General features: G+C 40.2%; 2 protein-coding genes, 1 long non-coding RNA gene and 2 other non-coding genes across 11 annotated transcripts; 2 read left to right on the top strand and 3 right to left on the bottom strand.

Moving 5' to 3' along the window:
* Positions 1-33: 33 nt before the first annotated feature.
* On the top strand, positions 34-10,119 carry LOC122878820 (phosphorylase b kinase gamma catalytic chain, skeletal muscle/heart isoform-like). Of its 4 annotated transcripts, none has more exons than XM_044202234.1 (10): positions 34-352; positions 1,748-1,913; positions 3,756-3,934; positions 4,119-4,173; positions 4,253-4,318; positions 4,417-4,580; positions 5,815-5,920; positions 6,181-6,334; positions 6,528-6,653; positions 9,073-10,119. In XM_044202234.1, the coding sequence occupies exons 2-10, from the start codon at positions 1,831-1,833 to the stop codon at positions 9,337-9,339; spliced, it is 1,200 nt and encodes a 399-aa protein (XP_044058169.1). In that variant the 5' UTR covers positions 34-352; positions 1,748-1,830; the 3' UTR covers positions 9,340-10,119. The 4 variants fall into 4 exon arrangements, with proteins under 4 accessions (XP_044058169.1, XP_044058166.1, XP_044058170.1 ...); XM_044202231.1 differs by having other exon boundaries at positions 35-352; positions 1,762-1,913; XM_044202235.1 differs by having other exon boundaries at positions 37-352; positions 1,762-1,913; positions 5,830-5,920.
* A 135-nt stretch (positions 10,120-10,254) lies between these two features.
* LOC122878822 lies at positions 10,255-12,731 on the bottom strand. The gene is made up of 5 exons (XR_006378541.1): positions 12,404-12,731; positions 11,930-12,011; positions 10,831-10,959; positions 10,456-10,517; positions 10,255-10,366 (listed from the first exon to the last, which is right to left on the bottom strand). It is a non-coding gene; the product is annotated as an uncharacterized LOC122878822 (long non-coding RNA).
* LOC122879727 lies at positions 10,618-10,753 on the bottom strand. Its single transcript, XR_006378780.1, has one exon. It is a non-coding gene; the product is annotated as a small nucleolar RNA SNORA15 (small nucleolar RNA).
* Positions 11,293-11,433, bottom strand: LOC122879726. The gene has a single exon (XR_006378779.1). It is a non-coding gene; the product is annotated as a small nucleolar RNA SNORA15 (small nucleolar RNA).
* A 4,715-nt stretch (positions 12,732-17,446) lies between the features above and the next one.
* psph (phosphoserine phosphatase) lies at positions 17,447-25,435 on the top strand. 4 transcript variants are annotated; one of them, XM_044202226.1, is made up of 8 exons: positions 17,447-17,605; positions 18,363-18,506; positions 18,604-18,738; positions 23,241-23,384; positions 23,482-23,616; positions 24,181-24,326; positions 24,593-24,741; positions 24,888-25,435. In XM_044202226.1, the coding sequence occupies exons 1-8, from the start codon at positions 17,562-17,564 to the stop codon at positions 24,996-24,998; spliced, it is 1,008 nt and encodes a 335-aa protein (XP_044058161.1). In that variant the 5' UTR covers positions 17,447-17,561; the 3' UTR covers positions 24,999-25,435. The 4 variants fall into 4 exon arrangements, with proteins under 4 accessions (XP_044058161.1, XP_044058162.1, XP_044058163.1 ...); XM_044202227.1 differs by lacking the exon at positions 17,447-17,605 and adding an exon at positions 17,831-18,064; XM_044202228.1 differs by lacking the exons at positions 17,447-17,605; positions 18,363-18,506; positions 18,604-18,738 and adding an exon at positions 22,325-22,483.
* The last annotated feature ends 2 nt before the right edge of the window (positions 25,436-25,437 follow it).

The raw sequence follows: 25,437 nt of genomic DNA, 5'->3' as shown, positions 1-25,437 counted from the left end.
TGTCACTCCAGCCTCGGTGCAAATCCACCAGTTGGATGTTACTTGTGAAGTAATGTAGGACAGCCCTGTCTCTCTGCATGTCTCACGGTGAAGGCAGGAGCTGCAGGGTGTAATTTCATGGATCTGGGTTTTGTGCAGACACGCGTTCAGAGTGTGCTGCTGCTGCGGAAGCAACAATTTATTTTTGGCATCTGACATTAAAGCTCACCCTTTGCAATGGCAGCGGCCCCACAAAGCCGCCACAGCACCGTGTTGAGTGGACATCTTTTTTCGTCCTCTTACACTTTGTGAACAGGCAGAGTAATAATGACGGACACCGTGTTATAACCGGGACTGAGCAGCACGGGACACGGTGAGTGACCGAGCGTCGTTTTCTTTAATGTTTTATAACATTGGAGCCCGCAAAAGGTCAAATAGTGACCGAGGATGAGAGGAGGATCTAGTTCACACGCTGGCATACAGCTTCATTAGTCTGCTGCCAGTGATATGTGTCGGGTATGACATTAAGTCTGGGACGATAACTTGTAGTTAGTTCGCTTATTAGATCCTGTTACAGGCAGCATGAGAGCGAAAGAGCCGACTGAAACTTCTTACTGTAATTTTACAAAAAGTGGCAGCGCCATCGATACTGATTAATGCGTCTATCTACACCAGGTAACTGAACATGTCGAAACCGCCTTACACCTTTAGATTTATGAATAAGGTGAAATTTGCATGAAACAAGTCACTTTAATTTAATCCTCAGTCATCTATGTAGTCTGATAAGTTTGTTTTTGCTTGATTTTTACCATCAGCTGCACGGTGAGCTTATAAATATGCAGACAGATCAGAGCTCCGCCGTCTGTGTTCCAGTGGAAATGAAGCAATACCATGTTGTTAATACACATGACAGTTTAGTCCCCAGTCTGAGTGACAGTGTGAACTGAGAGTAAACTGCTCTGTTTTCTGAGTATTGACATCATTAGTTGCAGTGCCACCACCGACATTAACACACCAACAGTGGTTTAACATACAGTGACATACATGTACTCCAGTACAATTTTGAGACACTTTACTTGAGTATTTGTATTTTATGCTACTTTATACTTCTACTCCACTACATTACAGAGAAAAATACAGTGCATCTTGCCTGGCTGTATGTGTTTATATGTTATAGTTACTGGTTACTTTGCAGATTAAGATTTTACATATGGTCGGTTTATAAAACTTGATGTATTGTTATAGATTTATCTAACCAACAGTAGGAGTTAGGAAGGGCCGATTATTTTCATTATCAATTAGTCTGACATTTATTTTTTTAATTATTGATTAATCGTCTATGAAATGTCAAAAAATAATTTAAAAAAATGCCCATCACAATTTCTCAGAGCCCAAAGTGACATCTTCAAATTGCTTGTTTTGTCCAAAACCCAAAAATATTCAATTTACAACAATATAGGGAAGAGCAGCAGATCCTCACATTTGAGAAGCTGCAACCAGCAAATGTTTGACATTTCTGCATAAAATATGACATTAAACGATGAATCGCCCATCAACATAGTTGCTGATTAATCAGTTAATCAACTAATCATTTCAGCTCAGTAGTTAAATCAGCTTCACTGTGACCTGCTACAACATTAAAGTGCTGCTTAGACATTAATGCATCAGCAATGATCACTGATAACATAATATATAACAATATAAATACCGACATGGCTACTCCTGCTGCATAATGAGTACTGTTATTCATTTCCTAACTGATAAAAAGCTGTGTTGTGTCAGCGACCTGTTGTGAGCTGTAAGAGGAGAACAGTTGTGCAGCTGCGGCGGTGAACCAGCATCACAGCCATCATGACCAAAGAGGAGGAGATCCCTGACTGGGTGGGAGCCCAGGAGTTCTACGACAAGTATGACCCCAAGGAGATTCTGGGACGGTATGTTGATAAAGTCTTAAATTAGCCTACAGCAGGGATTCCCAACCTGGGGGGTCAGGACCCCCACAAGGGGTCACAAACTAAATCAGAGGAGTCATGAGATTCCTCTACTCTTTGCTTCTTTTTTTATTTATTCTCCGTTTTATTTCTTTGGGATTTCTTCTTTATTCAAATAAAAAATCACAGGAGCTTAGCTTAGCATAATGACTGGAAACAAGGGGAAACAGCTAGCCTGGCTCTGTCCAAAGGTAACAAAATCCACCTACCAGCACCTCTAAAGCTCACTCAACACGTTATATCTAGTTTGTTTAATTCGTACAGAGACCAAAGTTTTCCAGGTAATCAGCGGAGACTCCAGGAAGTCGAATGTTATTACCTTTGGACTGAGTCACGCTAGCTGTTTCCCTCCAATCTTTGTGCTAAGCTAAGCTAACAGGCTGCTGGCTATAGATTCATATTTAACAGACAGACATGTAAGTGGTATCAATCTTCTTGTAAGAAAGTGAATAAGCATATTTCCCAAAAATGTCAAACTACAGCATTCCTTTAAGTCACAAGCCAAAAGTGTTGTGAACCACTGGCCAAGAAAAACACATTTTGAAAAATGTGTGGTCTAGAAATTCACAACTTTTTCTAAAATGTTATTTAACTGCACAATAAAAAGCAACACATTAGTCAGAATCAGAATATTTGACTGAGGCTTCAGTTTGAAACACTATCACTGTCGGTGTGCACAGTACAAAAACAAGCCAAATGGTTTCCCTGAAGTTTCCCAGAAGTCCCTGAGAGATGTCAGCAGTGCCAGAGCTCATTGTCATTCCCCTCCATCTGTCAGACGGCGTTACTGTTACATAAGCACACAGTGTTCAAGGAGGCTGCATTCATTAATTTCAGTGTGTTTTGGACAAAGGGTTAGTGTTGAGAGCTGCCAGGGATTGGACGGCACGCTGTCAGATTACGTAATTTCACTCCCGTTCTCACATGCAGGCCATGAGGTCACAGGATGTGGACAATGTGTTCAGCTGCTCTAGTACTCCTCACATTAGTCAGCTTCACAAACACGGGATGGAGAGTCCGTTCAGTATCCTCTAAATTATCATCTGAAATGGATTTCATTTCACAATCTTTGACTTTACGTTCAGGCCATGTTCCTTGAAGTGAATGATGTTTGATAAACGTCAAGACAAGGCTAATCTTCCACAGATTAGATTATATTCAGTGTAGTATAAAGGAAGAACATGGAAAAACATATATGATGAAAGAAACATTTTGAGTATTGAACATTACATCTAGGGATGAGCAAGTACACCATTATCTGTATCTGTTCAACCAACTAAATTATCTGTATTCGTATCCATACTCGGAACGGGCGGGGCTTAAACCAGACGTGGGTGGGACTACCCAGAAGTTGTTCATTTCAGCCTGAAATTGATATGGGTTGATCAGAAGTTGCTATATTTATTAGAAAACTATTTACAGAACAGCCTCAGAATTGAGCTTCAGAGCAATGTTTTTGATGACAAGAGAGTAAGGGAAAAAGTTTTTTTTTTAAATAAAAGTTGCTATATTTAAGTACAAATATTGACACATTTTACTCTGATGATACTCATACTCAAAAAGTACATTATCTGTACCGGATACTCGTTTCAGCCGAGTGCTCGCTCAGCCCTAATTACATCCAGGATTTATCACAGAAACTTTCAGTTTGTTGCCGAAATTCCTGGCTGAAGCACACAAACATGTTTTCTTTGAGTCCAGCTGCGCAAACACAACCCTCTGAAGGAATAAGTAACCTGACAAAGCTGTAGATAACAAGGCCGCTGTGTTTTCTCTCTTGCCCAGGGGAGTGAGCAGTGTGGTGCGTCGCTGTGTTGACAAACGGACGTCTCAGGAGTACGCGGTGAAGATCATCGACATCACCCCCTCGGACAAGATGACCCCGCAGGAGATCGACGAGATCAGAGAGGCGACGGTGAAGGAGATCGACATCCTCAAGAAAGTCTGCGGACAGGACAACATCAGTAAGCCCATTCATTCCCCTGACAGATTTTAATTTAAACTGTGTGCATCTTAATTTTATGGGGAAAAGTCTAGATCAGGATAATATGGTCACCTTGTCCAACTAACATACTCAAGAGGTCAGTGAATTTAAGTCGTCTTTGTTTTGTTTTGTTCTTCATTAAATACTGTCTCTCTCCTCTCCAGTACAGCTCAAAGACTGCTACGAGTCCAAAGCCTTCTTCTTCCTGGTTTTTGACCTGTAAGTGTCACATCTCAAGTTTTACATGACTGAGTTTTAAACTCAAATTCACACATAAGTTTGTTTTTCTTTCCCTCAGGATGAAGAGGGGTGAGCTTTTTGACTACCTCACGGAGAAAGTTACTCTGAGTGAGAAGGAAACCAGGTCAGCGAGAGTGTTATTTCTATTTCCTAAGACAAAGGCGATAAATTATTTCCATTTTTTAACCTAGACCTTAAGAGTTTGGTGTGTGTTGGTTTTAGGAAGATCATGCGTGCTCTGCTGGAGGTGGTCCAGTATCTCCACGGCCAGAACATCGTCCACCGGGACTTGAAGCCAGAGAACATCCTTTTAGACGACGAGATGAACATCAAACTCACCGACTTTGGCTTCGCTGTGCAAATCAAGCCGGGACAGAAGCTCAAAGGTCCGTGAAAGCATTATTACACTATTTTTCTGCCATTTCAGAATGACAAGTTTATGTCTAGGTGACCTAAATCGCTCACTGAAATAATCAAAGCCGTTAACAATATCGTGGGCTGAATGACAACTAAACATGAACACAGCAGAGGCATATTTAGCTGTCGTGCTCTGATAAAATTACTATGTTTATAACCTACAGTGCGTTTACAGCAGCTGCTGGCGGTCGGTGGAGAATCTGGGTCTGGTTGCACAACAGGCAACATTGCACTCCCATCTCTCTTAGCTGCTCTTAGAAAGGTTACGATGCAACAAGACACTCAGATCTATTTCTCAGACACTCGGCGTACACTGACCTTTTAAATAGACTTAGCAGAAAGCATCAGATCAAGTCAAATGTCTAATGGGACTGTAATCTGAAATGTGCATGTTAGATTACCTCCATTAGCCTGTAGAACTATTTCAGCGTAGTATGCACGCATATCTACAGTAACCATGCAACAAATAAAAATGTCTAAATGCATAGTGAGCTGAATCATTTCAAATTTAAGTAAATGATGCTATAGATGTTCTAGTTAGACAGAACCCACTTGAAGATGTGGAAACTAGCGATAAGTACTCAAGTTACTGTATTTGAGTGGGTTAAGTAGTATATGTAAGTCATTATTTGATTTGATACTTTACTAAACTACTTTTGCTTGAGTAAGAATTACAGCATATCTTACAGTTGTGCTTTTATAGCTCACAAGTTTGCTTCACAGTAGACAATCTTTGAGAAGCCCTTTTTTGTGAAGATAGTCCTTTGTTTTGTATGCATCGTTGTTTTGGAGAGGAATAGGCTGCCTGTGTTTTTTTCCCCTTGTAAAGCACTTTGTAATTTCTGGTTTTGATAACGGCTATATAAATATAGCCCTTTTACATGACCTTTTGTAATTAAGTAACTGCTACTTGAAGTGATCTTCAATAGAGCAACTTAATGTACTTTCATTTCAGTAGTTTTCAAAAAGTAATTGCACAGTACTTCTACTGGAGTAACAGTATGCCTGCTTTGGACATTCTAGTATTTTTTCCTAGTTTTCCTTTAGACACTGCTTAACATGCTCACAACAGAGCCTTGTTCACATGTAAAAAAAAAAAACAAAAAAAAAAACCCTTTGTGGTTTTCTGCTAGAAATCATGAAGTGGTGAAAGATGTTTTCAAGCTTTTATAAATGTGGGTTCTGAAAATTCACAAGTTTGAGGTGTCTGTAACGCAGAGGTGTGTGGGACCCCTGGTTACCTCGCTCCTGAGATCATCGAGTGCTCCATGGACGCAGGGCACGCAGGATATGGTGCTGCTGTGGACATGTGAGTGCGCAGAGACAAAAATCACACGACACAGTAGAAACAAAGCCAATGTACATAAATTCTGCAGCAATGTGAAAACTATATTCAATTCATTGTATGAAATCATACACAATCTATTGTGTCTGTAAGCTTATGTACAATATAAAAACATGTGTTATCTTATATATGACTTGGCTTACACACTTTCCAGTATCCACTATCTGGATAATGAATATTAACACACTTTGTAATCTTGATTTTCCTCTGGTTCCTGCCTGCAGATGGAGTTCAGGGGTGATCATGTACACGCTGCTTGCAGGCTCTCCGCCCTTCTGGCACAGGAAACAGATGATGATGCTGCGTATGATTTTGACCGGGAGCTACGACTTCTCGTCTCCAGAATGGGAAGACCGCTCAGACACCGTTAAAGATTTGGTAGGCTGTTCTTCACCTCGACTTTTGCTGGTTGGGTTATGTAAAAGAATCAAATGACCAAAGACAGCTTGTCCCATTCAACCTGGATTGATTAAGTATTGAAATCAATTATGACAACTAGTGACGTCAAAATTTGAAGCTGCAGTAAGGTTTTAATTAAGAATGAATAAAACTCTACCTGTGGTTTCCTCAGATCTCTCGGATGCTGGTGGTGGACCCAAAGCAGCGATTCACAGCTGGTGATGTTCTCAACCACTCGTTCTTTTCACAGTATGTGGTGGATGAAGTACGACAGTTCAGTCCGTACAGACGCTTCAAGGTGAGATATAAAAGATTTTCAATGACATTGACATACACACAGCGTACCATAAATGTTTAGATTTATTTCCTACCTTCCAATGTGTCAAACATGTCCTTTTGATCATGTCCGTGCCTGTAAGACAAACTAAAGGCAAACATGGGCATTAGTTAGATTTTCTGGCTTCACTGGAAATCGTAATGATCTTTGAGAGGCAGCACTCCAATGTCACATATTGGAGTGTCCTTGAACACACCAGCAAGGACAGTTTTCAAAAGGATGTCAATGCAATACCACACAACGATTGGAAACGTTGATTCAAATAAACGCAAAGAAATGTTCGCTATGACAGATTACTTATCTCGAACTATCAAACTACAAAATGATGTTGGGCCTCACACGTGTGGAGAACAAAAGACAGCGGCCTAGTTGGGAAAGGCGAAGCCTTGACCCGAGGCTTGAATGGGAAACAAAGGCCAGACAGTGAAACCACCAGCCGTTAATTCATCCCAAACACCGGATTTCTACTGGACGAGACGCCAGCCGCAGTGCAGAGAATAGGGATGCACAGCTATGATGTCATTACCTCCAATAAGCCGAGCGCACCACGCTGCTCGACGTCTTTTCCATTGTAGCCTCGGTTACTTCAGGAGACGCTCAAGTGAACTTGAACTTGTCTTAACTCGCTGGACGAGCAACAGACTGCTTTGTGTTTGCTGAACACGCTTTTGGATCCTGATCGTTATTCCCCGCAACGATCCCGTACCTGCAGAAGGAAGAGTCAGGTTTTACCGCTTCTTCACGGAGAGAAAGACCGCTGCTGAGTGGTCGACTGCTGCTCCCTCGCTGCCACTCGAAGGGACAGTTTCACAGTTGAACCCGCCAACAGCGCGGACCCGGCTCCATCAGTACAGACTGACGCATTAAATCGCTAACCAAGAGCGATCTCAAGTAAGAGGCTTATGTCTGGGCAGAGATAGTTTTTATAACTGTGTGTTATTTCATCTAAGCTTCATTGTTGTGAACTGTGCTTTGCTTATTGTGGGAAGTGATGGACGGCCATGTCCTGTTTTGCTGTGTGTTTTCGTGCTTAGCACGTTCCGTTGTGTATCAGTACCATGCTGTTGGACCATTTAACTGTTATTTTAGCCACTGTGGAAGCTAGTAACTGTTCTTTATCAGATCAAAGTCCAGTAACATGGCTGTTGAATCAAAGTTTGCTGCCGGGTTCCTGTGTGAAAAAGGAACAGCTATTGTGCTTTACCATGGCATTTGAGATTCCTTGTGCCTTAATCTGTGTGCTTTCTTTCTCCTTCCTCTGCACTAACCCACACACCTGGATAGCGTGGTAGCATAACCAGCTAAGCTGCACGCTATCCTGAGGATAAATAGAGCGTGTCCTCCGTTTTGGCCCTGCCCTTTTATTTAAGTTTCACAGGTCTGCCCGCCATTTTGGCTCTGTGCGTGACGTCCGCCATCTTCCTCGCACCCCCCTCTCTATTCGCACAGAAACACACACCTCTTGTATGCTTGCTGATTGTTGTATGCTTATTGAGTTTAGATTAGACGATAGTGGTTGTTGGCTAAAGTTATTGATTGTTAATCAGTGCTAAGGTTAAATAAATGCTATGGTTTCTTTTAAAGAGCAGTCGCCTGTGGTTATTGTGTGTACCTGTTGTAATAACTCGGTACACACTCAGTGCTCGGATTCACCCCTCACTGTCCACCTTTATTAATGTAAGATAGTACTTTAAATATCAGCATTTTTAGGTGGACAGCCACCTTTTGAGGCGTCTTTTCATGTTTGGTTATTGGTCCCTGATCCCACGGTGGTACCCCGTAATTATTAATTCATATTAATAATTTGGATTATATTAATAATTGTATTAATATTCATAAATATATTTTATATTTTTGCTAATAACCAAACCTGCCCAACCTTAATCCCAACAATGGCTTGTTGTCACTTTTCATAGAGTTTTTGTCACTAATCTCAAAATGAAAAGAAAAAAAAAAGAGTGGTTTAAATATTTTCCTAAGATTATTTTACAGTTTTGCTGGTTCATTCATAAACAGCATTGTCCTGTATTTTTTCACTTGATTAGGTATTTCATAATGGCCTTATTTCATTTTGGCCATTTTAGAGTTTCATGTTCAAATGAATGATAACAAATGCTTCCCTGGAAGATAGGTAGGACATCAACCCCAGAACTTACGATATACTTAAGAAAGACAAAGCCGGTGCAACAAAACTAATGGGATGGTAAGAAGGATGTCAATCAAACACAGTGATCACACATTCACACACGTGTATGTGCCAAAGCATTATTAAGGTGATGGGCATGGTTAGGATTCACTTTCACTGTACACATTCCCCGTATTTAATATACCCCCAACACTCAGAGACACCAGTGAACTTTTCCCAAACTTTCTCCTTCAGGTCATTTGCATGACTGTTCTCGCCACAATGAGGATCTACTGCAACTACCGCCGTGCCAAGCCCGTCACCAAAGAGGTGATCAAGAGTGACCCGTACGCTGTCAAGCCCATCCGCAAGCTCATTGACGCGTGTGCATTCAAGATCTACGGCCACTGGGTCAAGAAGGGCCAAACTCAGAACAGAGCAGCACTTTTCGAGAACACTCCCAAGGCCATCCTGCTGTCGATGGCAGCTGAGGCCGACGAGCCGATCCACCACATCTGGTAACGAGCACTTGTTCCTCAGGACAGATCTGCTGGAGGTAATGGGGATGCTCTTCTCCATTGTGTAAAAGACATTAACCCACTACTAGCAGACACGGTTAATTTAAGTTTGTCTTGAATGTGGAGAGCATATTTTGCAATGCAGCACTGGTTAATAAAGTGGGATTGTTTTACCTCAAGAACTGCTCACTAAGTGTGGCTTACATACCACTGTTCAACACTTGCTTTCTGTCCTCTGAAAATTGAGTTGTTCTCTCTTTGATGCGTGTTTAAAGCAAATTGAGCCAGAAGCCACCATATCGTTATCAACGAGGCAGTTTCTTTTAACACCATGCGACAATCTCCATATCTCAGATGTGGACACGAGGTTTCCACCTCATCTTTTACTATATGAATTATAACCTTGTTTTAATGTTTTGTTCAAGATTAAAATATAGATTTCAATCTTAAATTATCATGTTCAGAATCAGTTGAAGAGTTCCTGGTTGTGTAGATGATGCCCTGCCGCAATACGTGACTCTTTTCCTTACAAACATCTGTTTTGTCAGAACTGAAGCCTTGGCGCAGCAGTCAAAGCAAAACTTGTGGAAATAACCTACAAAATTTAGCTACTATGAAAGTGAACCTGCGTACTTGAAATGGCATGGACTTGTGTACTGTGTGGCTATTTGATCATTATGCAGGATGTACTACTTACTGTACTAGTAACAGCTTCAAGGGAAGATGATAGCACTTTAAAATGTATGCTATGGATTTATTTATTAAAAATGATTTTAATTTAAAATCCACGCCTTGTTATTGGAAATGTACAGAGTTTGTGATGCTTTTGAATTTCAGGAGATCTGGACGGAGTTTTTCTGCGTCTTTGTCCAACAACTTCAAGCCTAATGTAGAAATCTAATACACAAGACCCATTTTGAACAGTTACAGGTTTATTATAAACAGAAGAGTGAGGCACATTCACATCCACAACATCTTTCAAGTACAAACAATCATTGAAGGGCAGATGGTGACTGCTTTCCACTGTGGAGCTGTGGGTAGAACAAACAATGTCCTTAGAGTAAAACATGTCACAGAGTGTGATAATTGTTATTTTGACTTTTCACTGTCATGTTCTTACCATGAGTGAAGGAGCTGATTATTTTTCTCATGTTCCTGCTTCAGAAGCAGCCACTGGTTGACCTGCAGAATTTAGTATAAAAAAGGAAGGGGGGAAAAAAAAAAGAGTGTATAAAACCAACAGGAATGCTGGCAGAGCAGCATCTTCGAGGTCCAAGTGCATCTTTGTACTCATTCCTGTACAGTTGGATGAGGCTGAGGGCAGCACTCATCCAGTCATTTAGCAGAAATGAGACGAGGCTTTGCATGGTGTCTGACTGTATCCACCACAGAGCAGCTGGAACAGAATTCTGCCATGCATCACTGGGAGCTTTTTCAGTGCTTTGAATAATAATAATTGTGATAAGTCACTGCGTAACAGTGTGTACAAACATACCGTCCTCAGGCCTCTCTTCTCAGTCTGGAGGTCAGTCGTAGCAGCCCTGTTTCTTTGGGCCAGTGTGGGACGACCAGCAGCTGAGCCTGCATTACTGCACTTCTCCATGAATACGCATTTCCACAAATGCTGGAACCAAAAAACAAAAAACAGCATAATAGAGGCTATGAGATTAATTTGTCTGCTGATGTTAACATTGAGCCGATGTGTTCTCATTCAAACAAGAAATTAGTTTCAAAAGGGATTAAGATTGTAGTGCTGAACAACAATGCTTCTGGTAATTTATCAAGTACATATCACACATTGTGGTTACAGCTTCATAAATTCAAAGATTCTGTTTAATTGTTTATAAAGTGGACTTATCCAAATTAATATGTATGATAAATCAATAATGAAAGTATTAGTTGCAGCCTTGTAAGATATAATCCTATGCAAAGTGTCATATTTAAGCTAGCCACGTGTTTCTGTACTCACTCTGACATAAGAATGAGGCACATGGTTAGCGCTCTTATCCTGTGCTTGAGTCAGTGAGTGAAAACAGTAATTTAGCATGGTGTCTGATTGTATTTACTATTTCAAGAGTAATACAGAATTCTGCCATGCATTTAAATACATATTATTATAAAGTACGAGTTACCTCTCTGTGTTACATCACAGAAAGCAGGTATTTCTGAGTGTTTAGAGGTTGACTAATGTAAGTTTGGCTAGGTTTTTGGGCTGATAAGTGCTTGTTTTTCGTGTGAAAACATAAAAATCCAACTCAAAGTCACAGTGCAGCTAAAGAGATCTGTGGGCAGAGTTTGACATTACAAACCATTTCAAGGGTTGTTTTGGCTCAACAGTTTAAGTCAGTGAAGTATGAGATACAACATTAGGTGAGATTTATTCCTCTACCTGTGATGATTATTCATTTGGATATGTAACGTGTGAATGTACTCCACCACATTCTGTGATTGAGACCCTGACAGAGGAAGATATGATCGATATGTGCCTTTGCAGTGCCATTCATTTTGCTGGCTTGACAAGGAATTGGCACACTTTCCCAGTGTTTCACTTGTAACTTCCATTATAATCAGAAACTGTATCTGTCCCTCCTCACCTCTGCCACATGGAGGTCTGTGTGTCTCAGGATGGGAGCGCCTCCATGCTGAGTCACGTGAGGCCATCTCCTCCAATGTATCCTGTGCCATGATCACAAAACAGAGGTACACCAGCATGTTAACGTCACCCTGAGCATAATTCTATATATTTCATACACACCAAAGTAGATTATTTTAATATACTAAGCAAGTTGTTGCACAATGTAACACACTGGACCTATCTCAGTTCACAGAAGCTTGATTACAGCTGTAGACCAAAACACCTTGGCCATACAAATCACGATCTATGCGACTAAGTGTATTCGTGTGGTTGTGTTATAGCGCAAAAGCTCAGTTAAATTACTATTTAACTAAACGACGATTTCCAACAGGCTTACAGGTGCCACCACGTGCACCACATGCTTTCCACGTCCATATCCCAAACCTGATGTCAACCACAGACATTCAGCCTGAATCGAGCTAGTAAAACGTACCTGTGCTGAGTCGCGGCCTCAAATTTTCATTATAGCAAACGTGGGCGACTGAGAGCGGCATTTTATATACACAAGGATCAATGCACTGCTCTCCCCCACCGACTTCAACGTGGAGTATTAGCATCGATCAGTGAGCAGCTAGCGCAACTCTTCCCCGTTTCCGTTTCCGTCTTCGTCTTCTTCTTCTTCTTCTTCTTCTTCTTCTTCTTCTTCTTCTTCTTCTTCTTCTTTAACGGCGGTTGGCAAACAGCTTAATGGTGCATTACCGCCACCTTCTGTTCTGTGGATCAGTCAGTAAACCATAATCTACAATTTCCCAGGGATTTAGGGAGGAAGGAAAGAAACAAAAAAACAAACAAACAAAAAACCCTACCTTTAGATCCTATAATAAAGCCCAGTACCCATTAAAAAACCCAACAATTCTCTCCCCTGTGCTCTATCATTCATTCTTCTCAGTTTCCTTCTTCTTCTTCTTCTTCTTCTAGCCCTGTGTGTTGAAAACAGCTTTACGTGCATTACCGCCACCTTCTGGACTGGAGGGTGGACCTAGATAATAAAAATAATATCTGCCATTAGCATGTTTCTTCATTAAAACCAGAGTACTTTTTTTTGTAGGATCCCTACTTTCCTTTCAGTGCTTTGAAACCATTTTAATTATCTCACTGATTCTGCCACCAATGCATCTCAACCCTATTATATCAATGGGCTATTCCAGTCAGCTCTACTTGCTGCTTTTTTATATTCCTGCTAATTGCTTAGCATCTACTCCAATATGAGCATTTCCATAAATAAACATGATTATATAAGAATTAGATTATACTGTATTTCCTTTAATACAACCGCAAGGGGGCACAAGCCAGTGTCAGTCCCAAGTCTGGATAAATGCAGAGGGTTGTGTCAGGAAGGGCATCCGACGTAAAACACATGCCAAATAAAAAATGCGAATCGTGACAATGACTTCCTTACCGGATCGGTCGGGGTTAACAACGACCGCCACCGGTGCTGTTGACCTACAGGGTACTTGATAGTTAAGCTTTTGAGCGCTTCTCCTCACATGACTGAATACTTTCACTAATATGGATGTACTATATAACGTTAGAATTTTGTACAACTATATAATACAACAATACATTAAACTGGCTGTAGTCCATGAAAATTATATTTTATTATTATATGATATATAATAATATATATTCTTTTTAATATATAAATATATATATTGACTTCTCCACATAGCCTTGCATGCACCCTTTATGAGTAAGCTAGACTTGATCTCCTATTTATTGTGAAAATTGGTCAAAAGATGTGTTTCTAGGTGTAGTGTGTGTGTATATATATATATATATATATATATATATATATATATATATATATATATATATATATATATATATAAATTACATACCAGCATATGTGTGTGTCTCTGGCTGAAACACACACACACACACACAATACAGAGTAGACCAAAAAGAAAAAAGAAAAGAAAGAGGTAATATGTCATGTCTGATTGTCGATGTGGTTGCATGTGCACGATTGTGAAGTGGTGATGAATCACGTACAAAGTACAGACACAAGTGAGCTGAGATAGTGACATCCGTTTCCTGTGACTGCTGCATTGTGGTGAACATACTGTAGGAGATCGCCAAATTGCAGCCACCACACTGTTTCATCATCTGTCTGTATTGTGCGTATTGATTTCACAGCATTAACAAAACAGTATATGGGCACATTCTAATCTGAATGCTGAGAGCAAAACTAGCAAGTGAAAGAAAAGTTTATTTTACTTTCTTACTTCTGCATTGGCTACAGAAACTTGTAAAAATGTGAAGAATGAAGCCAGCGCTTGCTAAAAAAAACCCTCCTTCTGTTGCTGGCGTTTCTTCTGTATGTGCTGCTCTGGTAAATAAGTCACTAGCTGCTCATTGCTGTATTTCGTCACTGGTGTTGCACTATCTGTGAGGATATTTAGCTATATCCAGGAGTTTTTGAAACACTTGAGAAACTTATTAGTAGTATTATTCAGTAGCTCAGCAGATGCATATTGACATCAGCAAACATCAGCAAATGGGTGCTGGTTGACATGCATAGTAAAACAAAACCAGTACCAATAGAAAGTTAGAGTCTTTGACAGTAAAATAACAACTAAAATAATAACTAAAAGTGAATACAACATGACAGTGAAACCAACATTAAAAGAAGAGTCACAATTAAAACCATTAAGTGATAATATTTTAGTTAACAAGTTCTCTTACTACAGTGGGAGTCATATATATTATGGATTATAATTCTTAAAAAAAAAAAAACAAGTTTGAAAGTCTTTCTCTGTTTGAATTGATGTTTCTGTCTTCAGATCCAGAGAGATTACATTAAAGACTTTGAGTCCAAATAAGCAGAAGGCAGGTTCCTGGTTGGCTGGTCAGATGTGTTGGCAGTGAGCAGTAAGTCTGTGGATCTCTCTACAAGAAACATATTTTGGCAGCATATCAACCATTAAGCCCGATGAAAAGTGCATGACTTAAAGACAGATATTAAAATCTTAAAATATACAAACTCAGACTAACTGGAAGCCAAAGAGACTTCACAACTGGTGTGTGCTCTTGTGCTTGCTCTAGTTGAAACTGTAGCAGCAGCATGATTATGTACCACTTGTAACCTTGGAGGACACCTACTTGAAAGTGCTGCTAAAAAAGTAACCATTTAACTGGTTAACCAGAGAAGCGCTAAATTGTAAATCACAGTTTTGATAGTTGCTCCACTTTCAGTACAATTTACTTATTTGAACAGACTAATCCTCCCAATATCAATATTGCTTTCCATGGAGTCATGGTCAGTTAACTGAATTCATGTAAAGAGTGAAGACACTTTTTCTGGTTTCAGATTTTCAGATTTGCTCCTTATTTCTCAATCACAGCACTGTAAATTCACACCCTAAGGATTTTTAGACTTTTGGTAAATAAGTAAATAATAAGGAGTTTGACATATGAGAATGGGTGCTCGATTAAAATAAGAATAATTTGTCATGGAAAGAGTTGTTAGTTTGAGCCCTATACTAGTCAAAATGAATGCACATGCATCTCAGCAATTAGGGGAGTAACAAGTCTTTTTTTAAACATTGCTCTTCAGAATGTTAGAATGCTATTTAACTGAGAAAATACCAATGACATCCTGTCTCAAGGAAACCCAAGCCTACTTTATGATAAAAAGCTACAAACCACACATTTGGAGACAGCGAGGGGAAGATTCTAAGTAGAGAGAAGAGTTGGTTTGAACGGGGCATCAAGGAAGCCATTTTTGTTAAAAAAGAGAACTCCTCTTTGAACAGAAATGGTGGTCTGAGATTCAATCTGCCCAAAGTCTATCATAGTGTATTATCACCTTGGTCACGCCAATCACATGCTAATCAGGTACTTAACAGTGATGAAGTAGATGCAGCCAGAAAACAATAGGCCTGATTACTGATTACTGGGCCATCTTGAAACTATTAGGTCAGTTTCAGGTGAAACTAGCTATTAACAGATACTCAGGCAGATTCCTTCCTGAGGGCAGGGTTTATGTAACACAGAGTAGCTTAAATTTCTAGTTCCCATCCCATTTTTTCACAATTGAAAATGACTTCCGGATGGGAGCCGAAACGTCTTGATTCTGAAAACAGTGTCCAGATGACTACGACTGAAACCTTTTCTACGATAGAACACTCCTGGACGAATGAGGGACTACACCGTATTATTTTACGATAGTCAATAAAACTGAAATGGGTTATTTGCAATTGGAAAGTAAGATTGCAGTCACTGATGACAAACAATTTATTTTACATGCAGTTAACTGGGAGCACAATCTGACTTTATTGTCCTATAACACATAAATAAAGCTTCTGTTTCATCGTAACAGTAAATACTCCTCCTAACAGCTGCAAGGCCTAAAGCCTCTCACGCCGTCATTTTGCACAGCTAATGTAGGCTACCTGCAGACGGCGCTGCAGACCTAGACCTGCTACTGTTCTGCAGATCAGGGTCTGAAAATACCAAACATAATGTGAAGATAGAAAAACTAAAGGGAATAGCATGAATATAGATCCCCTAATGTGATCATGCTTTAAATTCTGAGAAGTAATAGCATTTTAATTAAGTAAGCACAGCAGTATTACACATGTGCTGCAGATACATTGTTGCGGTCAAGAGAGACCTCTTGTGGACATTTGGAGTACTGTTTATAATACTGTGTAGCCGACTGTTTCCAGCAGAGGTGCTGTTACTGTGGTTATTTCCTGGATTATTCAGCAGTTTGCACTAATTATATATGTTGTTTGCTTATGTTCCTTCAAATAACCACAACTTTACAAATTGATAATCAGCTGTCTATTAATACTGGATACAGGATTCAATGTACACATCTGCCTTTTCTCCTGTGGAACATTATTAAAGACTGTTGACTGAACTCCTGGATTGCTGCAGTTTTTTTCTGACAGAAGACTTAGGTCAGACTTGTGTACATGAGCATCATATCTACAGATATATTTCACACTACCTAAACATATCACTTTGACTTCAGTGAATTTGACACGCGGGATTCATTAACTTTCCCATTTGAAAACCGATATTTTTGAATAACATTGTAGAATGACTTGTGAACACCTTATTTAAAAACATCAATAAAGAACACCAAATAGTTCACCTTTAGAAATATTGACAAGATTAATCAAGAAAGCCTTGCAAATTAATGAAAGAATCGCGTCACGGAAATGCCACTCTAACGAATCTAATACTACATAAACGACTGTTAACATTCATAAACTAGAAACTTCGGCACCTCACTAGCAGCTGCCACAAACAGCGGCAGATGCTGCAGGTCAGCGGCAGCTACTATTTGAGCCAGTCCTCGCTGAATCAATAAGCCCCATAGTTGGAGCTGAAACTTCTGCTTTAACATCAGTAAACCTTCTTTAATACAGTTACTATAAGGACAACTAATGAAATGTAACCCACTAAAGCACATTCCACTGTATTTAGCATAAGTTAGCCGTCAGTTGAGTCGACCGTTGATTTCGTCATGGAACTGAGCCAGTGGGTGGTGGGCGGCCCCTCACCCGGCTTCCCTCTGATTGGTCCACCATTCAGCGCTTGTCTTCCTCATCGGTGAGATCCCAGTGAAGGGTCGGCTAATGCTGAAGCTGCTGTTAGTGCTTTATCAACGCTGCCCTTACCAGTAAGTACCAGAGCACAACTTGTACATTTGTAATATTATTTCGGAGACATTAGCCTGGTGTTTGAGCTCGAGTAGTTCCCCACGCTCGACAACAGAGGGTGTTTGAAGCGCTCAAATCAAGCGAAGTGCACTGCACCGGACAGTTAATATCCCCTCGTACCCAGCTAACGTTTATTCGTGCCAGTCGCTTACAGCAGTGAGCTATTTTTACAGAAAGGGCTCGTTTGACCGAGTTTCATCGTTTTCACTTTTGTTTTGGGTCTTGCTCGCCATCCTCCGGGCCTCTGTAGTGAGCCAGGGGGTGACGCAATACAGGCAGAAGATGTCTTTAACGGCCTCTCATATGGTTTCTTTAGGCAGACTTTAAGTTATGTAACACATTTTTAGATCGCACGACCGGTCCGGGGACACGTGTTTATTTGAGATGAGCTTCGTCGTTGTAGAAACGTTTGCACATAGGTATTTCAGTCAATGGATGTATTTGCTGCTTCACTGGATAGAAGACATCCACTGCATACTGGGCTTAGTTAAACCATGAACTCGTGCAGCTGCTGGGAAAAATCACAGACCTCACGTTTAAACAACAAATTCAGCTCCGGACCCTGCACATGACTAATAGATTTGCCCTCAGATGACTTCCTAATATTGGCTGACATCTGTAGCCTGAAATCTATGCCGATCAGGGTTTTAAGCCCTTTTGAAATGCTGCTGTTGCTTTTGAGTGTCTCATACTGTATGCATACTTTTCTTTCCCCAGCATGATGGCAACACTTTCACAGACAAAGGAACTGTTGCGGAGAGCAGACGCTGTCTGTTTCGATGTGGACAGCACAGTTATCAAAGAAGAAGGCATAGATGAACTTGCCAAGTTTTGTGGTGTGGGGGATGCAGTCACTGAAATGTATGTGAATAAATGCTGTCAACGTCACATTAAATAAGAAAAGTACACTTTTCATCTGTAAAATATAATGTCATCTTTTGCTATTTTCACATCTTAGGACTCGCAATGCTATGGGCGGCTCAATGACATTTAAAACGGCCCTGACTGAGCGTCTTTCCATCATCCGATGCTCCAGAGAACAAGTGAACAAACTGATCACAGACCACCCACCTCAGCTGACTCCAGGTATCAGGTGAGTGAGTGAAGTGGACCTTGTATCCCACTCAATACAGAAATACCAGTATGCACAGGAGATTTAACATGCATGAATTAATCACGTAAACTGACCATTTATGGTACACAACCCTCTGCTTTAAAGCCATATCACCGTTTCCTGTGACTGCTGCATTGTGGTGAACATACTGTAGGAGATCGCCAAATTGCAGCCACCACACTGTTTCATCATCTGTCTGTATTGTGCGTATTGATTTCACAGCATTAACAAAACAGTATATGGGCACATTCTAATCTGAATGCTGAGAGCAAAACTAGCAAGTGAAAGAAAAGTTTATTTTACTTTCTTACTTCTGCATTGGCTACAGAAACTTGTAAAAATGTGAAGAATGAAGCCAGCGCTTGCTAAAAAAAACCCTCCTTCTGTTGCTGGCGTTTCTTCTGTATGTGCTGCTCTGGTAAATAAGTCACTAGCTGCTCATTGCTGTATTTCGTCACTGGTGTTGCACTATCTGTGAGGATATTTAGCTATATCCAGGAGTTTTGAAACACTTGAGAAACTTATTAGTAGTATTATTCAGTAGCTCAGCAGATGCATATTGACATCAGCAAACATCAGCAAATGGGTGCTGGTTGACATGCATAGTAAAACAAAACCAGTACCAATAGAAAGTTAGAGTCTTTGACAGTAAAATAACAACTAAAATAATAACTAAAAGTGAATACAACATGACAGTGAAACCAACATTAAAAGAAGAGTCACAATTAAAACCATTAAGTGATAATATTTTAGTTAACAAGTTCTCTTACTACAGTGGGAGTCATATATATTATGGATTATAATTCTTAAAAAAAAAAACAAGTTTGAAAGTCTTTCTCTGTTTGAATTGATGTTTCTGTCTTCAGATCCAGAGAGATTACATTAAAGACTTTGAGTCCAAATAAGCAGAAGGCAGGTTCCTGGTTGGCTGGTCAGATGTGTTGGCAGTGAGCAGTAAGTCTGTGGATCTCTCTACAAGAAACATATTTTGGCAGCATATCAACCATTAAGCCCGATGAAAAGTGCATGACTTAAAGACAGATATTAAAATCTTAAAATATACAAACTCAGACTAACTGGAAGCCAAAGAGACTTCACAACTGGTGTGTGCTCTTGTGCTTGCTCTAGTTGAAACTGTAGCAGCAGCATGATTATGTACCACTTGTAACCTTGGAGGACACCTACTTGAAAGTGCTGCTAAAAAGTAACCATTTAACTGGTTAACCAGAGAAGCGCTAAATTGTAAATCACAGTTTTGATAGTTGCTCCACTTTCAGTACAATTTACTTATTTGAACAGACTAATCCTCCCAATATCAATATTGCTTTCCATGGAGTCATGGTCAGTTAACTGAATTCATGTAAAGAGTGAAGACACTTTTTCTGGTTTCAGATTTTCAGATTTGCTCCTTATTTCTCAATCACAGCACTGTAAATTCACACCCTAAGGATTTTTAGACTTTTGGTAAATAAGTAAATAATAAGGAGTTTGACATATGAGAATGGGTGCTCGATTAAAATAAGAATAATTTGTCATGGAAAGAGTTGTTAGTTTGAGCCCTATACTAGTCAAAATGAATGCACATGCATCTCAGCAATTAGGGGAGTAACAAGTCTTTTTTTAAACATTGCTCTTCAGAATGTTAGAATGCTATTTAACTGAGAAAATACCAATGACATCCTGTCTCAAGGAAACCCAAGCCTACTTTATGATAAAAAGCTACAAACCACACATTTGGAGACAGCGAGGGGAAGATTCTAAGTAGAGAGAAGAGTTGGTTTGAACGGGGCATCAAGGAAGCCATTTTTGTTAAAAAAGAGAACTCCTCTTTGAACAGAAATGGTGGTCTGAGATTCAATCTGCCCAAAGTCTATCATAGTGTATTATCACCTTGGTCACGCCAATCACATGCTAATCAGGTACTTAACAGTGATGAAGTAGATGCAGCCAGAAAACAATAGGCCTGATTACTGATTACTGGGCCATCTTGGAAACTATTAGGTCAGTTTCAGGTGAAACTAGCTATTAACAGATACTCAGGCAGATTCCTTCCTGAGGGCAGGGTTTATGTAACACAGAGTAGCTTAAATTTCTAGTTCCCATCCCATTTTTTCACAATTGAAAATGACTTCCGGATGGGAGCCGAAACGTCTTGATTCTGAAAACAGTGTCCAGATGACTACGACTGAAACCTTTTCTACGATAGAACACTCCTGGACGAATGAGGGACTACACCGTATTATTTTACGATAGTCAATAAAACTGAAATGGGTTATTTGCAATTGGAAAGTAAGATTGCAGTCACTGATGACAAACAATTTATTTTACATGCAGTTAACTGGGAGCACAATCTGACTTTATTGTCCTATAACACATAAATAAAGCTTCTGTTTCATCGTAACAGTAAATACTCCTCCTAACAGCTGCAAGGCCTAAAGCCTCTCACGCCGTCATTTTGCACAGCTAATGTAGGCTACCTGCAGACGGCGCTGCAGACCTAGACCTGCTACTGTTCTGCAGATCAGGGTCTGAAAATACCAAACATAATGTGAAGATAGAAAAACTAAAGGGAATAGCATGAATATAGATCCCCTAATGTGATCATGCTTTAAATTCTGAGAAGTAATAGCATTTTAATTAAGTAAGCACAGCAGTATTACACATGTGCTGCAGATACATTGTTGCGGTCAAGAGAGACCTCTTGTGGACATTTGGAGTACTGTTTATAATACTGTGTAGCCGACTGTTTCCAGCAGAGGTGCTGTTACTGTGGTTATTTCCTGGATTATTCAGCAGTTTGCACTAATTATATATGTTGTTTGCTTATGTTCCTTCAAATAACCACAACTTTACAAATTGATAATCAGCTGTCTATTAATACTGGATACAGGATTCAATGTACACATCTGCCTTTTCTCCTGTGGAACATTATTAAAGACTGTTGACTGAACTCCTGGATTGCTGCAGTTTTTTTCTGACAGAAGACTTAGGTCAGACTTGTGTACATGAGCATCATATCTACAGATATATTTCACACTACCTAAACATATCACTTTGACTTCAGTGAATTTGACACGCGGGATTCATTAACTTTCCCATTTGAAAACCGATATTTTTGAATAACATTGTAGAATGACTTGTGAACACCTTATTTAAAAACATCAATAAAGAACACCAAATAGTTCACCTTTAGAAATATTGACAAGATTAATCAAGAAAGCCTTGCAAATTAATGAAAGAATCGCGTCACGGAAATGCCACTCTAACGAATCTAATACTACATAAACGACTGTTAACATTCATAAACTAGAAACTTCGGCACCTCACTAGCAGCTGCCACAAACAGCGGCAGATGCTGCAGATGTCAGTCAGCGGCAGCTACTATTTGAGCCAGTCCTCGCTGAATCAATAAGCCCCATAGTTGGAGCTGAAACTTCTGCTTTAACATCAGTAAACCTTCTTTAATACAGTTACTATAAGGACAACTAATGAAATGTAACCCACTAAAGCACATTCCACTGTATTTAGCATAAGTTAGCCGTCAGTTGAGTCGACCGTTGATTTCGTCATGGAACTGAGCCAGTGGGTGGTGGGCGGCCCCTCACCCGGCTTCCCTCTGATTGGTCCACCATTCAGCGCTTGTCTTCCTCATCGGTGAGATCCCAGTGAAGGGTCGGCTAATGCTGAAGCTGCTGTTAGTGCTTTATCAACGCTGCCCTTACCAGTAAGTACCAGAGCACAACTTGTACATTTGTAATATTATTTCGGAGACATTAGCCTGGTGTTTGAGCTCGAGTAGTTCCCCACGCTCGACAACAGAGGGTGTTTGAAGCGCTCAAATCAAGCGAAGTGCACTGCACCGGACAGTTAATATCCCCTCGTACCCAGCTAACGTTTATTCGTGCCAGTCGCTTACAGCAGTGAGCTATTTTTACAGAAAGGGCTCGTTTGACCGAGTTTCATCGTTTTCACTTTTGTTTTGGGTCTTGCTCGCCATCCTCCGGGCCTCTGTAGTGAGCCAGGGGGTGACGCAATACAGGCAGAAGATGTCTTTAACGGCCTCTCATATGGTTTCTTTAGGCAGACTTTAAGTTATGTAACACATTTTTAGATCGCACGACCGGTCCGGGGACACGTGTTTATTTGAGATGAGCTTCGTCGTTGTAGAAACGTTTGCACATAGGTATTTCAGTCAATGGATGTATTTGCTGCTTCACTGGATAGAAGACATCCACTGCATACTGGGCTTAGTTAAACCATGAACTCGTGCAGCTGCTGGGAAAAATCACAGACCTCACGTTTAAACAACAAATTCAGCTCCGGACCCTGCACATGACTAATAGATTTGCCCTCAGATGACTTCCTAATATTGGCTGACATCTGTAGCCTGAAATCTATGCCGATCAGGGTTTTAAGCCCTTTTGAAATGCTGCTGTTGCTTTTGAGTGTCTCATACTGTATGCATACTTTTCTTTCCCCAGCATGATGGCAACACTTTCACAGACAAAGGAACTGTTGCGGAGAGCAGACGCTGTCTGTTTCGATGTGGACAGCACAGTTATCAAAGAAGAAGGCATAGATGAACTTGCCAAGTTTTGTGGTGTGGGGGATGCAGTCACTGAAATGTATGTGAATAAATGCTGTCAACGTCACATTAAATAAGAAAAGTACACTTTTCATCTGTAAAATATAATGTCATCTTTTGCTATTTTCACATCTTAGGACTCGCAATGCTATGGGCGGCTCAATGACATTTAAAACGGCCCTGACTGAGCGTCTTTCCATCATCCGATGCTCCAGAGAACAAGTGAACAAACTGATCACAGACCACCCACCTCAGCTGACTCCAGGTATCAGGTGAGTGAGTGAAGTGGACCTTGTATCCCACTCAATACAGAAATACCAGTATGCACAGGAGATTTAACATGCATGAATTAATCACGTAAACTGACCATTTATGGTACACAACCCTCTGCTTTAAAGCCATATTACTTGTTAATAGGTGTCCAACAGAACAATTGGACACCAGTTGTGTGTGTGTGTGTGTGGGGGGGGGGGGGGCAGTTGATTTAGGCTCCAAACCTTCCAACACATATTTTACTATGAGCATAAATGGGCTGACTGTGTGTATTTAACTATCATAGTTGATGACATGGCAGACAGTTTAATGGAAGTTTATAAAGACTTTTTTATTAGGCACAAGACTAATGTCTTCCAAATATGAGAGTGCTAGCATTAATGCTATGCATGCATTTATCATTTCAAGTCTTTTCTGCTCGTTTGTGTACATGCATAGGTGACTGGTTTATGCACTGCGTAGCCATGGTTGGTCCAAATGAGATTTTACTACTGCCTACAAAAACCCCCCAAAAAACTGCATCCAATTTGAGTGTTGATAAATGGCTATTTATCTTCATCCAGGGAGCTCGTGGAGCATCTGCACCAGCGCAACATAAAGGTGTTCCTCATCTCAGGTGGCTTCCGCTGCATCGTTGAACATGTGGCCGCTCAGCTAAACATTCCTCTGCATCATGTCTACGCCAACCGGCTCAAGTTCTACTTCAATGGTAAAAGCTTAAGGCAGAGTGTTTGTGGAGCATTGTAAGTGTGTCTTAAATAAGTAGGCATCAACCTTAAGGGTGGATTGACAAGGCTTGAATCCTCTACCTGATATATAAAAAATTGTTAGTTTTGTTCAAAGCAGTCTCTCAGATCTTATTTATAATCTGACTAAAATATTTTCCTTCATGTAAAGTGTCACAAAGCTCCCGTCAGCTTGTTGTAAGGCGTCGCTCTACATTTCTAAATGAAATTATATTTGTATGTTTTCCAGGAGAGTATGCTGGTTTTGATGAGAGTCAGCCCACGGCCGAGAGTGGTGGAAAAGGAAAGGTCATCAGCATGCTGAAGGAACAATACGGCTTCAAGACTGTGGTGATGATTGGAGATGGAGCCACTGATCTAGAGGCATGCCCTCCTGCTGTAAGTGGTCACGTTGTGCTGCTTAAAACTCTCCAGTTTTCAGCTTCATGTGCACACATCTGCATGTCTGATAGGTGGTTAATATGTATTCTTGAAAGCATATTGGAGCTACAGTGTGATTACAGTACTATCTCTTTCTTCCTCAGAGTGCTTTCATTGGATTTGGTGGCAATGTCATCAGGCCGCAGGTTAAGGAGAGGTCTTCGTGGTACGTGACAAGTTTTGGGGAGCTGCTAAAGGAACTGGAAAAGATTTAAAGATGCTAAAAGAGTACTGTTACTAATTTTAACATTTTATATTTGCACCTAAGGGTGTGCCTCTGATTTTATCCAGTGCATTTTTACTTCAGCATTCAATAGATCTTTTATAATGAATGAAGATGTTTACATTAGTGAGACCAATTTTACCTTTAAATCATGGGAATGTTGCCCTATTGATTTTTATACTAGAAGATACTAAAATAATAACCAAACACTGTCTATGTGGAGGTTAAGAAGAATATTTTTGTGTTTTTGCACTTTTTGCATTAAAACCTTTAGGTAAGCTAATACAACTCCTGCATATTATGGCATGTGCAATAGAAATGTTTTAATTCTGTATGGGTACTAAGAGCTGTAAACAGACATGTTAATGAGTGTGTTGACTTCAGTCGTATAGAGAACATCAGCATTAAATATAAGAACATGCTGTCAAAGA

Source organism: Siniperca chuatsi, linkage group LG7 (genome assembly GCF_020085105.1).
Source record: "Siniperca chuatsi isolate FFG_IHB_CAS linkage group LG7, ASM2008510v1, whole genome shotgun sequence".
Taxonomy (NCBI): Eukaryota; Metazoa; Chordata; class Actinopteri; order Centrarchiformes; family Sinipercidae; genus Siniperca; species Siniperca chuatsi.
The sequence above is the reverse complement of the archived record's forward strand: the minus strand, read 5'-3'. Positions and strand labels throughout refer to the sequence as shown.